Here is a 16,491-nt window from a genome sequence, read left to right as displayed (position 1 = left end):
TAATATCCTGTAGCAGCTGTAACATATAAACTCTGGTACGGTAATATCCTGTAGCAGCTGTAACATATAAACTCTGGTACGGTAATATCCTGTAGCAGCTCTAACTCTGTTACGGTAATATCCTGTAGCAGCTCTAACATATAAACTCTGTTACGGTAATATCCTCTAGCAGCTGTAACATATAAACTCTGGTACGGTAATATCCTGTAGCAGCTCTAACATATAAACCCTGGTACGGTAATATCCTGTAGCAGCTGTAACATATAAACCCTGTTACGGTAATATCCTGTAGCAGCTCTAACATATAAACTCTGTTACAGTAATATCCTGTAGCAGCTGTAACATATAAACTCTGTTACGGTAATATCCTGTAGCAGCTGTAACATATAAACTCTGGTACGGTAATATCCTGTAGCAGCTCTAACATATAAACTCTGGTACGGTAATATCCTGTAGCAGCTCTAACATATAAACTCTGGTACGGTAATATCCTGTAGCAGCTACGGTAATATCCTGTAGCAGCTCTAACATATAATCTCTGTTACGGTAATATCCTGTAGCAGCTGTAACATATAAACTCTGTTACGGTAATATCCTGTAGCAGCTGTAACATATAAACTCTGGTACGGTAATATCCTGTAGCAGCTCTAACATATAAACTCTCTTACGGTAATATCCTGTAGCAGCATAAACTCTGTTACGGTAATATCCTGTAACAGCTGTAACATATAAACGCTAGTACGGTAATATCCTGTAGCAGCTGTAACATATAAACTCTCTTACGGTAATATCCTGTAGCAGCTCTAACATATAAACTCTCTTACGGTAATGTCCTGTAGCAGCATAAACCCTGTTACGGTAATATCCTGTAGCAGCTCTAACATATAAACTCTGGTACGGTAATATCCTGTAGCAGCTCTAACATATAAACTCTGGTACGGTAATATCCTGTAGCAGCTCTAACATATAAACTCTGGTACGGTAATATCCTGTAGCAGCTCTAACATATAAACTCTGGTACGGTAATATCCTGTAGCAGCTCTAACATATAAACTCTCTTACGGTAATATCCTGTAGCAGCATAAACCCTGTTACGGTAATATCCTGTAGCAGCTCTAACATATAAACTCTGGTACGGTAATATCCTGTAGCAGCTCTAACATATAAACTCTGGTACGGTAATATCCTGTAGCAGCTGTAACATATAAACTCTAGTACGGTAATATCCTGTAGCAGCTTTAACATATAAACTCTGGTACGGTAATATCCTGTAGCAGCTCTAACTCTGGTACGGTAATATGCTGTAGCAGCATAAACCCTGTTACGGTAATATCCTGTTGCAGCTCTAACATATAAACTCTGGTACGGACAGTAAAACTAGAGTGCAGAACCTTTAAATAATATGTAAAAGCAGTTATTTTACAGTAAGCCAACTAGGCAGAGAGATGAGTGCGCATTTTATGTTTGAGGCGTCGTGACGTCACTCGACAGAACAGAAGCACCTCGACCAGAGCTCAAGAACAGCAGGTAGCTGGGGTTACCAGGCAACTGCTTTTTCCTGTGAACGCCAGGATTGTCTGTTTATTATGGGGTGTTGTTCAGCTGTGAGGATGAGTAGGCTGTGACACGGTGTTAGTGTACTAATAACGTGTGATAAATATGTCCCGGGGTTTACGTCAAATGAACACGATATCTCTGGGTTATTAATGATACGAAATCTGTGAGTGTTAGAATCTATGCGGGCAAGAAATATGTCTACACTAGGTAAGTACTAGGTTACATAGCTATGTTACGTACATATTTATAGTAAATGTATCATGCTGACTAGATTGACATGTGGCACCATGGAAACTCTAGTTGTTATCAGGCCTGTGTGCATCCATTGGTGTACGCAGTCAGTCAGCCAACCAGCTAGTCAGCCAACCAGCTAGTCAGTCAGCCAGCTAGTCGGTCAGCCAGCTAGTAAGCCAACCAGCTAGTCAGCCAGCCAGCTAGTCAGTCAGTCAGCCAGCCAATCAGCTAGCCAGTCAGCCAGCCAGTCAGTCAGCCTGCCAGTCAGTCAGCCAGCCAGCTAGTCAGTCAGCCAGCCAGTCAGTCAGCCTGCCAGTCAGTCAGCCAGCCAGCTAGTCAGTCAGCCAGCCAGTCAGCCAGCCAATCAGCTAGTCAGTCAGCCAGCCAGCCAGTCAGCCTGCCAGTCAGCCAGCCAGCTAGTCAGTCAGCCAGCCAGCCAGCCAGCCAATCAGCTAGCCAGTCAGCCAGCCAGTCAGTCAGCCTGCCAGTCAGTCAGTCAGCCAGCCAGCTAGTCAGTCAGCCAGCCAGCCAGCCAGCCAGCCAATCAGCTAGTCAGTCAGCCAGCCAGCCAGTCAGTCAGTCAGCCAACCAGCTAGTCAGCCAACCAGCTAGTCAGCCAACCAGCTAGTCAGCCAGTCAGCTAGCCAGTCAGCTAGCCAGTCAGCCAGCCAGCCAGTTAGCCAGCCAGCTAGTCAGTCAGCCAGCCAGCCAGTCAGCCAGCCAGCCAGCCAGCCAGCCAGCCAGCCAGCCAATCAGCTAGTCAGTCAGCCAGCTTTGCCAGTCAGTCAGTCAGTCAGCCAACCAGCTTGTCAGTCTGCCAACCAGCTAGTCAGCCAGCCAGCCAGTCAGCCAACCAGCTAGTCAGCCAGTCAGCTAGTCAGCCAACCAGCTAGTCAGCCGGTCAGCCAACCAGCTTGTCAGCCAGTCAGCTAGTCAGCCAGCCAGCCAGCCAGTCAGCCAGCCAGCCAGCCAGTCAGTCAGTCAGCCAGCCAGCCAGTCAGCCAGCCACTCAGCCAGCCACTCAGCCAGTCAGCCAGCCAGTCAGTCCTTTACTACACTGGGCTGCTCTCTGCTCTCCATATTGATCACGGCCTGTCTTTGGTGAACCTCAGGGATAGCGTCTGGATCAAAGCTGCCATTGACTGCCAATGCGCTGATTATCATGCGTGAGATGTGGATACTAGTAGTAGACTCCTCTGTGCTGATTAATGAGGAAGAGGGGATGTGTGAGAGCAAAGGAGAGCCAGAGAGGAAAGAAAAAGAGAGAGGGAGAGATCGGGATTGAGGGAAGAAAAAAGACAAGAGAGCAGGAGAGAGTGAGGGGAGAGAGAAGAAAAGAGAGAGAGAAGAAAGCACGAGAGGGGGAGAAAAAGACTGTGTAGGAAAAGAGAAAGCACGAGAACATTAATGAAAGTGGGAGAGATGGAGGGATAGAGAGAAATGGAGAGGAGATGGATGGAGAGGAGAGAGAGGACAGAAAGCAAAGTTGAGAGAGAGAGAGAGAGAGAGAGAGAGAGAGAGAGAGAGAGAGAGTGCCATTGCTTCTGACACCATGTTTAATTAGATTTTAACAGGGACAATACAGGGTTTGTTCTCTCTCTGAGGACGGTTGTGTGCCCTCCTCCCCTCTCCTTCTCCCCATACTTCACCTCTCCTTCTATCTCTCCCCCTCCACCTCTCCCTCTCCCCATACTTCACCTCTCCTTCTATCTCTCCCCCTCCACCTCTCCCTCTCCCCCTCCACTTATCCTTCTATCTCTCCCCCTCCACCTCTCCCTCTCCCCCTCCACCTCTCCTTCTATCTCTCCCCCACCTCTCCCCACACCTCCCCCTCTCCTTCTATCTCTCCCCCACCTCTCCCTCTCCCCATACCTTCCCCTCTACTTCTATCTCTCCCCCTCCACCTCTCCCTCTCCCCCTCCACCTCTCCTTCTATCTCTCCCCCCACCTCTCCCTCTCCCCATACCTTCCCCTCTCCTTCTATCTCTCCCCCACCTCTCCCTCTCCCCCATACCTTCCCCTCTCCTTCTATCTCTCCCTCACCTCTCCCTCTCCCCATACTTTCCACCTCTCCTTCTGTCTCTCCCTCACCTCTCCCTCTCCCCATACCTTCCCCTCTCCTTCTGTCTCTCCCCCTCCACCTTCCCCTCTCCTTCTGTCTCTCCCCCACCTCTCCCTCTCCCCAAACCTTCCCCTCTCCTTCTGTCTCTCCCCCTCCACCTCTCCCTCTCCCCATACCTTCCCCTCTCCTTCTGTCTCTCCCCCGCCACCTTTCCCTCTCCTTCTATCTCTCCCCCACCTCTCCCTCTCCCCATACCTTCCCCTCTCCTTCTGTCTCTCCCCCCTCCACCTCTCCCTCTCCTTCTGTCTCTCCCCCCACCTCTCCCTCTCCCCATACCTTCCACCTATCCTTCTGTCTCTCCCCCTCCACCTTCCCCTCTCCTTCTATCTCTCCCCCACCTCTCCCTCTCCCCATACCTTCCCCTCTCCTTCTATCTCTCCCCCACCTCTCCCTCTCCTTCTATCTCTCCCCCTCCACCTCTCCCTCTCCCCATACCTTCCCCTCTCCTTCTCTCTCCCCCTCCACCTCTCCTTCTGTCTCTCCCCCACCTCTCCCTCTCCCCATACCCTCCCCTCTCCTTCTATCTCTCCCCCTCCACCTCTCCCTCTCCCCATACCTTCCCCTCTCCTTCTATCTCTCCCCCTCTCCCTCTCCTTCTATCTCCCCCCCTTCATTCTGATGAGTTCTGATGAGATACTTCTGCTGTCAGAATAATCTGCTGCTTGGTATTTTACTGGAACGTCTTCCACAGCAAAGTGTTGTGTTGTCTGGAAAACAAAGATGTATTTAGGGAAGACAGTCTGAGAGAGAGAGAGATTCCAGTCAGTGTCTCTGCTTAGTCGGACCATGAGGTTGCATCCTACCTTGCGTCCCAACATCACCGAACACTGAAACACTGAAACACTGGCCCTCCATCCATCCAGACTCCAAATGAGGAATCAGGCAACACATCAACAAGTCATTTGTGTGTCCATCCGTGTGTTCGCCTCCGTGTGTCTCTCCGTGTGTGTGTCTCTGTGTCTGTCTGTCCGTGTGTGTCTCTCTGTGTGTGTCTGTCCGTGTGTGTGTCTCTGTGTGTGTCTCTCTGTGTGTGTCTGTCCGTGTGTGTCTCTCTGTGTGTGTCTCTCTGTGTGTGTCTCTCTGTGTGTGTCTCTCTGTGTGTGTCTCTCTGTGTGTGTCTCTGTGTGTGTCTCTCTGTGTGTGTCTGTCCGTGTGTGTCTCTCTGTGTGTGTCTCTCTGTGTGTGTCTGTCCGTGTGTGTCTCTCTGTGTGTGTCTCTCTGTGTGTGTCTCTCTGTGTGTGTCTCTCTGTGTGTGTCTCTCTGTGTGTGTCTCTCTGTGTGTGTCTCTCTGTGTGTGTCTCTCTGTGTGTGTCTCTGTGTGTGTGTCTGTCCGTGTGTGTCTGTCCGTCTCTGTCTGTCCGTGTCTGTCTGTGTCTGTCTGTCCGTGTGTCTGTCTGTGTCTGTCTGTCCGTGAGTGTCTCCGTGTGTTTGTGTGTATGAACTGAAAGGACATGAATGAACATCAGAGCCATAGAAAGAATGTTATTGGACGGAGGCTGAGGACTATCAGAACCATAGAAAGAATGTTATTGGACGGAGGCTGAGGACTATCAGAGCCATAGAAAGAATGTTATTGGACGGAGGCTGAGGACTATCAGAGCCATAGAAAGAATGTTATTGGACGGAGGCTGAGGACTATCAGAGCCATAGAAAGAATGTTATTGGACGGAGGCTGAGGACTATCAGAGCCATAGAAAGAATGTTATTGGACGGAGGTAGAGGACTGTGTTTGAGAGATCAGCTAGGTTTCCGTGGAGACGGGGTGCAGGGAGCTAAAACTGTGAGTTGTAGATTGTTTTTCCCACTAAATGAGATGAATGGGAGAGTATGGCTGAATGGTGATGTTATAGCCAGTTGGCACCCTATTCCCTATATAGTGCACTACTTTTGACCAGGGCCTATAGGGTAGTAGTACACTATAATAGAGAGTCGTTTGGGACGCAGGTTAGGATAAATCCATTGTGCATCTCTAGGTTCTGCTCTGTTCGTTCTCTTGGTTTGTACCCTCGCTGACACTGTCTCTGTCTAGCTTCATAATCCCTCCACCTTAATGTCTGTCTTTTTGGATATTTGAAGTTGTAAATATTGATGATAGGAGGTGTGGTGGTGCTTTCAGGGAAATTCTCTCTGAATCTCAAACCAAAAACCCCTCACCCCATTGTCCTAGGCACATCTCCCCCAGGGGACTTACGGAGATATGAGAGGATCGGGTATACGTAGGTATAAGCAAATATAGGGATAATTCCACTTGGCTTATCAGAGGGCAAAATGGGATACCCTAACATCTCTTCAAATCCTCTGAGATCAAGGGCTACATGCAGAGGCAGAATTTAGTTTGGAATATAAATGAGTGTAAATGAAGCCCAGAGGCAGAATTTAGTTTGGAATATAAATGAGTGTAAATGAAGCCCAGAGGCAGAATTTAGTTTGGAATATAAATGAGTGTAAATGAAGCCCAGAGGCAGAATTTAGTTTGGAATATAAATGAGTGTAAATGAAGCCCAGAGGCAGAATTTAGTTTGGAATATAAATGAGTGTAAATGAAGCCCAGAGGCAGAATTTAGTTTGGAATATAAATGAGTGTAAATGAAGCCCAGAGGCAGAATTTAGTTTGGAATATAAATGAGTGTAAATGAAGCCCAGAGGCAGAATTTAGTTTGGAATATAAATGAGTGTAAATGAAGCCCAGGGGCAGTTTTAACGTCTAACCTACTTGGAGGATGTTGATCTATGATTTATGTGTTCTGTTCTCTCCCTGGCATGGAGAGGATCGAAAGCCTCTGGTATCTACACTAGAGGTTTGTCGAACTGCAGTCATTTAGAACATCATTTCATTTCCTATGACTGTAACAATCAGATGCATGAACTGGTATAGTACTGTGGAGGTTCAAGGTTTAAGGGTCTAGGGTTCATGCATGTACCGTAAAAAAAAAGTTGCTTAAAACTACATAAAAAATGTTTTCAAAAATAAGCATTGATCTGAATACAAAACAGGGATTCTGATCCTGTTGTCTGTCTTCCTTCAGTATAATATTGACACCTTGCCGCAGTCCTTTGTGTGATGGTGTGTGTGATGCTGTGTGTGATGCTGTGTGTGATGCTGTGTGTGATGGTGTGTGTGATGCTGTGTGTGATGCTGTGTGTGATGCTGTGTGTGATGGTGTGTGTGATGCTGTGTGTGATGGTGTGTGTGATGCTGTGTGTGATGGTGTGTGTGTGATGCTGTGTGTGATGCTGTGTGTGATGGTGTGTGTGATGCTGTGTGTGATGCTGTGTGTGATGCTGTGTGTGATGCTGTGTGTGATGCTGTGTGTGATGGTGTGTGTGATGCTGTGTGTGATGGTGTGTGTGATGCTGTGTGTGATGCTGTGTGTGATGGTGTGTGTGATGCTGTGTGTGATGCTGTGTGTGATGGTGTGTGTGATGCTGTGTGTGATGGTGTGTGTGATGCTGTGTGTGATGGTGTGTGTGATGCTGTGTGTGTGATGCTGTGTGTGATGCTGTGTGTGATGCTGTGTGTGATGGTGTGTGTGATGGTGTGTGTGATGGTGTGTGTGATGCTGTGTGTGATGGTGTGTGTGATGCTGTGTGTGATGCTGTGTGTGATGCTGTGTGTGTGATGCTGTGTGTGATGCTGTGTGTGTGATGCTGTGTGTAATGCTGTGTGTGATGCTGTGTGTGATGGTGTGTGTGATGCTGTGCGTGATGCTGTGTGTGATGGTGTGTGTGATGCTGTGTGTGATGCTGTGTGTGATGCTGTGTGTGATGCTGTGTGCGTGTCTTGTGTCCCTCAGGTGTGGGTGGATGCTGGGACACAGATCTTCTTCTCCTATGCCATCTGTCTGGGGTGCCTGACGGCCCTGGGGAGCTACAACAGCTACGACAACAACTGTTACCGGTAAGACTGACACAGACAATACTACCGGTAAGACTGACACAGACAATACTACCGGTAAGACTGACACACAGACAATACTACCGGTAAGACTGACACACAGACAATACTACCAGTAAGACTGACACACAGACAATACTACCGGTTAGACTGACACACAGACAATACTACCGGTTAGACTGACACACAGACAATACTACCGGTAAGACTGACACAGACAATACTACCGGTAAGACTGACACACAGTCAATACTACCGGTAAGACTGACACACAGACAATACTACCGGTAAGACAGACAATACTACCGGTTAGACTGACACACAGTCAATACTACCGGTAAGACTGACACACAGACAATACTACCGGTTAGACTGACAATACTACCGGTTAGACTGACAATACTACCGGTTAGACTGACACAGTCAATACTACCGCTAAGACTGACACACAGACAATACTACCGGTAAGACCGACAATACTACCGGTTAGACTGACACACAGTCAATACTACCGGTAAGACTGACACACAGACAATACTACCGGTTAGACTGACAATACTACCGGTTAGACTGACACACAGACAATACTACCGGTAAGACTGACAATACTACCGGTTAGACTGACACACAGACAATACTACCGGTAAGACTGACAATACTACCGGTTAGACTGACAATACTACCGGTAAGACTGACAATACTACCGGTTAGACTGACACACAGACAATACTACCGGTTAGACTGACATACAGACAATACTACCGGTAAGACAGACAATACTACCGGTTAGACTGACACACAGTCAATACTACCGGTAAGACTGACACACAGACAATACTACCGGTAAGACTGACACACAGACAATACTACCGGTTAGACTGACACACAGACAATACTACTGGTTAGACTGACACACAGACAATACTACCGGTAAGACTGACAATACTACCGGTAAGACTGACACACAGACAATACTACCGGTAAGACTGACACAGACAATACTACCGGTAAGACTGACACTGACAATACTACCGGTTAGACTGACACACAGACAATACTACTGGTAAGACTGACAATACTACCGGTTAGACTGACACACAGACAATACTACCGGTTAGACTGACAATACTACCGGTAAGACTGACACACAGACAATACTACCGGTAAGACTGACACACAGACAATACTACCGGTAAGACTGACACACAGACAATACTACCGGTAAGACTGACACACAGACAATACTACCGGTTAGACTGACACACAGACAATACTACCGGTAAGATTGACACACAGACAATACTACCGGTTAGACTGACACACAGACAATACTACCGGTAAGACTGACACACAGACAATACTACCGGTTAGACTGACACACAGACAATACTACCGGTAAGACTGACACACAGACAATACTACCGGTTAGACTGACAATACTACCGGTTAGACTGACACACAGACAATACTAGCTGTTAGACTGACAATACTACCGGTAAGACAGACAATACTACCGGTTAGACTGACACACAGTCAATACTACCGGTAAGACAGACAATACTACCGGTTAGACTGACACACAGACAATACTACCGGTTAGACTGACAATACTACCGGTTAGACTGACACACAGACAATACTACCGGTAAGACTGACAATACTACCGGTTAGACTGACACACAGACAATACTACCGGTAAGACTGACACACAGACAATACTACCGGTTAGACTGACAATACTACCGGTTAGACTGACAATACTACCGGTTACACTGACACACAGTCAATACTACCGCTAAGACTGACACACAGACAATACTACCGGTTAGACTGACAATACTACCGGTTAGACTGACACACAGACAATACTACCGGTAAGACTGACAATACTCCGGTAAGACTGACAATACTACCGGTTAGACTGACAATACTACCAGTAAGACTGACAATACTACCGGTTAGACTGACACACAGACAATACTACCGGTAAGACTGACATACAGACAATACTACCGGTAAGACTGACACACAGACAATACTACCGGTAAGACTGACACACAGACAATACTACCGGTAAGACTGACACAGTCAATACTACCGGTAAGACTGACACAGACAATACTACCGGTAAGACTGACACACAGACAATACTACCGGTAAAACTGACACACAGACAATACTACCGGTTAGACTGACACACAGACAATACTACTGGTTAGACTGACACACAGACAATACTACCGGTAAGACTGACAATACTGCCGGTAAGACTGACAATACTGCCGGTAAGACTGACACACAGACAATACTACCGGTAAGACTGACACACAGTCAATACTACCGGTAAGACAGACAATACTACCGGTTAGACTGACACACAGACAATACTACCGGTTAGACTGACAATACTACCGGTTAGACTGACACACAGACAATACTACCGGTAAGACTGACAATACTACCGGTTAGACTGACACACAGACAATACTACCGGTAAGACTGACACACAGACAATACTACCGGTTAGACTGACAATACTACCGGTTAGACTGACACACAGTCAATACTACCGCTAAGACTGACACACAGACAATACTACCGGTTAGACTGACAATACTACCGGTTAGACTGACACACAGACAATACTACCGGTAAGACTGACAATACTCCGGTAAGACTGACAATACTACCGGTTAGACTGACAATACTACCAGTAAGACTGACAATACTACCGGTTAGACTGACACACAGACAATACTACCGGTAAGACTGACATACAGACAATACTACCGGTAAGACTGACACACAGACAATACTACCGGTAAGACTGACACACAGACAATACTACCGGTAAGACTGACACAGTCAATACTACCGGTAAGACTGACACAGACAATACTACCGGTAAGACTGACACACAGACAATACTACCGGTAAAACTGACACACAGACAATACTACCGGTTAGACTGACACACAGACAATACTACTGGTTAGACTGACACACAGACAATACTACCGGTAAGACTGACAATACTGCCGGTAAGACTGACAATACTGCCGGTAAGACTGACACACAGACAATACTACCGGTAAGACTGACACAGACAATACTACCGGTAAGACTGATACACAGACAAAACTACCGGTTAGACTGACAATACTACCGGTAAGACTGACACAGACAATACTAACGGTTAGACTGACACACAGACAAAACTACCGGTTAGACTGACAATACTACCGGTAAGACTGACACACAGACAATACTACCGGTAAGACTGACACACAGACAATACTACCGGTAAGACTGACACACAGACAATACTACCGGTAAGACTGACACACAGACAATACTACCGGTAAGACTGACACACAGACAATACTACCGGTTAGACTGACACACAGACAATACTACCGGTAAGACTGACACACAGACAATACTACCGGTTAGACTGACACACAGACAATACTACCGGTAAGACTGACACACAGACAATACTACCGGTTAGACTGACACACAGACAATACTACCGGTAAGACTGACACACAGACAATACTACCGGTTAGACTGACACACAGACGATACTACCGGTTAGACTGACAATACTACCGGTTAGACTGACACACAGACAATACTAGCTGTTAGACTGACAATACTACCGGTAAGACAGACAATACTACCGGTTAGACTGACACACAGTCAATACTACCGGTAAGACAGACAATACTACCGGTTAGACTGACACACAGACAATACTACCAGTTAGACTGACAATACTACCGGTTAGACTGACACACAGACAATACTACCGGTAAGACTGACAATACTACCGGTTAGACTGACACACAGACAATACTACCGGTAAGACTGACACACAGACAATACTACCGGTTAGACTGACAATACTACCGGTTAGACTGACAATACTACCGGTTAGACTGACACACAGTCAATACTACCGCTAAGACTGACACACAGACAATACTACCGGTTAGACTGACAATACTACCGGTTAGACTGACACACAGACAATACTACCGGTAAGACTGACACAGTCAATACTACCGGTAAGACTGACACAGACAATACTACCGGTAAGACTGACACACAGACAATACTACCGGTAAGACTGACACACAGACAATACTACAGGTTAGACTGACACACAGACAATACTACTGGTTAGACTGACACACAGACAATACTACCGGTAAGACTGACAATACTGCTGGTAAGACTGACAATACTGCCGGTAAGACTGACACACAGACAATACTACCAGTAAGACTGACACAGAAAATACTACCGGTAAGACTGATACACAGACAAAACTACCTGTTAGACTGACAATACTACCGGTAAGACTGACACAGACAATACTAACGGTTAGACTGACACACAGACAAAACTACCGGTTAGACTGACAATACTACCGGTAAGACTGACACACTGACAATACTACCGGTTAGACTGACACACAGACAATACTACTGGTAAGACTGACAATACTACCGGTTAGACTGACACACAGACAATACTACCGGTAAGACTGACAATACTACCGGTAAGACTGACACACAGACAATACTACCGGTAAGACTGACACACAGACAATACTACCGGTAAGACTGACACACAGACAATACTACCTATAAGACTGACACACAGACAATACTACCGGTTAGACTGACACACAGACAATACTACCGGTTAGACTGACACACAGACAATACTACCGGTAAGACTGACACACAGACAATACTACCGGTAAGACAGACAATACTACCGGTTAGACTGACACACAGTCAATACTACCGGTAAGACTGACACACAGACAATACTACCGGTTAGACTGACAATACTACTGGTTAGACTGACAATACTACCGGTTAGACTGACACACAGTCAATACTACCGCTAAGACTGACACACAGACAATACTACCGGTAAGACTGACAATACTACCGGTTAGACTGACACACAGACAATACTACCGGTAAGACTGACAATACTACCGGTAAGACTGACAATACTACCGGTTAGACTGACAATACTACCGGCAAGACTGACAATACTACCGGTTAGACTGACACACAGACAATACTACCGGTAAGACTGACATACAGACAATACTACTGATAAGACTGACACACAGACAATACTATCGGTAAGACTGACACACAGACAATACTACCGGTAAGACTGACACACAGACAATACTACCGGTTAGACTGACACAGACAATACTACCAGTAAGACTGACACACAGACAATACTACCGGTAAGACTGACACACAGACAATACTACCGGTTAGACTGACACACAGACAATACTACTGGTTAGACTGACACACAGACAATACTACCGGTAAGACTGACACACAGACAATACTACCGGTTAGACTGACACACAGACAATACTACCGGTTAGACTGACAATACTACCGGTTAGACTGACACATAGACAATACTATTGGTTAGACTGACACACAGACAATACTACCGGTAAGACTGACAATACTACCGGTAAGACTGACACACAGACAATACTACCGGTAAGACTGACACAGACAATACTACCGGTAAGACTGACACAGACAATACTACCGGTTAGACTGACACACAGACAAAACTAACGGTTAGACTGACAATACTACCGGTAAGACTGACACGCTGACAATACTACCGGTTAGACTGACACACAGACAATACTACTGGTAAGACTGACAATACTACCGGTTAGACTGACACACAGACAATACTACCGGTAAGACTGACACAGACAATACTACCGGTAAGACTGACACACAGACAATACTACCGGTAAGACTGACACACAGACAATACTACCGGTAAGACTGACACACAGACAATACTACCGGTTAGACTGACACACAGACAATACTACCGATAAGACTGACACACAGACAATACTACCAGTTAGACTGACACACAGACAATACTACCGGTTAGACTGACACACAGACAATACTACCGGTAAGACTGACACACAGACAATACTACCGGTAAGACAGACAATACTACCGGTAAGACTGACACACAGTCAATACTACCGGTAAGACTGACACACAGACAATACTACCGGTTAGACTGACAATACTACCGGTTAGACTGACAATACTACCGGTTAGACTGACAATACTACCGGTTAGACTGACACACAGTCAATACTACCGCTAAGACTGACACACAGACAATACTACCGGTAAGACTGACAATACTACCGGTTAGACTGACACACAGTCAATACTACCGGTAAGACTGACACACAGACAATACTACCGGTTAGACTGACAATACTACCGGTTAGACTGACAATACTACCGGTAAGACTGACAATACTACCGGTTAGACTGACACACAGCCAATACTACCGGTAAGACTGACAATACTACCGGTAAGACTGAGAATACGACCGGTTAGACTGACAATACTACCGGTAAGACTGACAATACTACCGGTTAGACTGACACACAGACAATACTACCGGTAAGACTGACACACAGACAATACTACCGGTAAGACTGACACACAGACAATACTACCGGTAAGACTGACACACAGACAATACTACCGGTTAGACTGACACACAGACAATACTACCGGTTAGACTGACACACAGACAATACTACCGGTTAGACTGACACACAGACAATACTACCGGTAAGACTGACGATACTACTGGTAAGACTGACACACAGACAATACTACCGGTAAGACTGACACAGACAATACTACCGGTTAGACTAACACACAGACAAAACTACCGGTTAGACTGACAATACTACCGGTAAGACTGACAATACTACCGGTTAGACTGACACACAGACAATACTACTGGTAAGACTGACAATACTACCGGTTAGACTGACACACAGACAATACTACCGGTAAGATTGCCACACAGACAATACTACCGGTAAGACTGACACACAGACAATACTACCGGTTAGACTGACACACAGACAATACTACCGGTAAGACTGACACACAGACAATACTACCTGTAAGACTGACACACAGACAATACTACCGGTAAGACTGACACACAGACAATACTACCGGTAAGACTGACACAGACAATACTACCGGTTAGACTGACACACAGACAATACTATCGGTTAGACTGACACACAGACAATACTACCGGTTAGACTGACAATACTACCGGTTAGACTGACAATACTACCGGTTAGACTGACACAGACAATACTACCGGTAAGACAGACAATACTACCGGTAAGACTGACACACAGACAATACTACCGGTAAGACTGACAATACTACCGGTTAGACTGACACACAGACAATACTACCGGTTAGACTGACAATACTACCGGTTAGACTGACACACAGACAATACTAGCTGTTAGACTGACAATACTACCGGTAAGACAGACAATACTACCGGTTAGACTGACACACAGTCAATACTACCGGTAAGACAGACAATACTACCGGTTAGACTGACACACAGACAATACTACCGGTTAGACTGACACACAGACAATACTACCGGTTAGACTGACAATACTACCGGTTAGACTGACAATACTACCGGTTAGACTGACATACAGACAATACTACCGGTTAGACTGACACACAGACAATACTACCGGTTAGACTGACAATACTACCGGTTAGACTGACACACAGACAATACTACCGGTAAGACTGACACACAGACAATACTACCGGTAAGACTGACACACAGACAATACTACCGGTAAGACTGATACACAGACAATACTACCGGTAAGACTGACCCAATTATGGGGTATTGTGTGTAGGCCAGTGACACAAAATCAAAATTTAATCAATTTGAAATTCAGGATATAATACAACGAAATTTGGAAAAGTCAAGGTGTGTGAATACTTTCTGAAGGCACTGTATGTTTATTCCTGGGACTGCATTAGTAAATGTGTGTTCCAGGGACTGCATTAGTAAATGTGTGTTCCAGGGACTGTATTAGTAAATGAGTGTTCCAGGGACTGCATTAGTAAATGTGTGTTCCAGGGACTGCATTAGTAAATGTGTGTTCCAGGGACTATTTCATGGTGTAGGTGTACTCTCTTAATTTGGCCAGTTTTGTCACAGCAAAATAATCCTTCAGCAACAGGATTTCAACCCATTCACACTGTTCTGCCAATGTAATGTTGCTTGATTGGTAATTAAACTATTAGCTGAACAAAGTTAGGGCTACATGAAAAAGGCAATACTGTAATTACAATGATGTGTTAGTGCAGGTTTTTAATGTATTTATGTAAATCCTGTGGTGCAAGAAAACAACAGAGTGATCAAATTAAGATTCTCTCTCGCTCTGTCTGTCTGTCTGTCTGTCTGTCTGTCTGTCTGTCTGTCTGTCTGTCTGTCTGTCTGTGTGTCTGTCTGTGTGTCTGTCTGTGTGTCTGTCTGTGTGTCTGTGTGTCTGTCTGTCTGTCTGTCTGTCTGTCTGTCTGTCTGTCTGTCTGTCTGTCTGTGTGTCTGTCTGTCTGTCTGTCTGTCTGTCTGTCTGTCTGTCTGTCTGTCTGTCTGTCTGTGTGTCTGTCTGTCTGTCTGTGTGTCTGTCTGTCTGTCTGTCTGTGTGTCTGTCTGTGTGTCTGTCTGTGTGTCTGTGTGTCTGTCTGTCTGTCTGTCTGTCTGTCTGTCTGTCTGTCT

The 16,491-nt window shown here is 45.8% G+C and overlaps 1 protein-coding gene across 2 annotated transcripts in view; it reads left to right on the top strand.

Annotated features, from left to right (window-relative positions):
• Nucleotides 1-16,491, top strand: part of slc6a11b (solute carrier family 6 member 11b) — a 79,254-nt gene that overhangs the window by 48,773 nt on the left and 13,990 nt on the right. For both annotated transcript variants that reach the window (XM_014168361.2, XM_014168360.2), the window contains exon 8: nt 7,708-7,811. In XM_014168361.2, the coding sequence (XP_014023836.1) occupies nt 7,708-7,811 (104 nt within the window). The remainder of the gene's footprint in view (nt 1-7,707; nt 7,812-16,491) is intronic.

This window comes from Salmo salar, chromosome ssa22 (assembly GCF_905237065.1).
Source record: "Salmo salar chromosome ssa22, Ssal_v3.1, whole genome shotgun sequence".
Lineage (NCBI taxonomy): Eukaryota > Metazoa > Chordata > Actinopteri > Salmoniformes > Salmonidae > Salmo > Salmo salar.
This window is presented reverse-complemented; position numbering and strand designations above follow the sequence as displayed.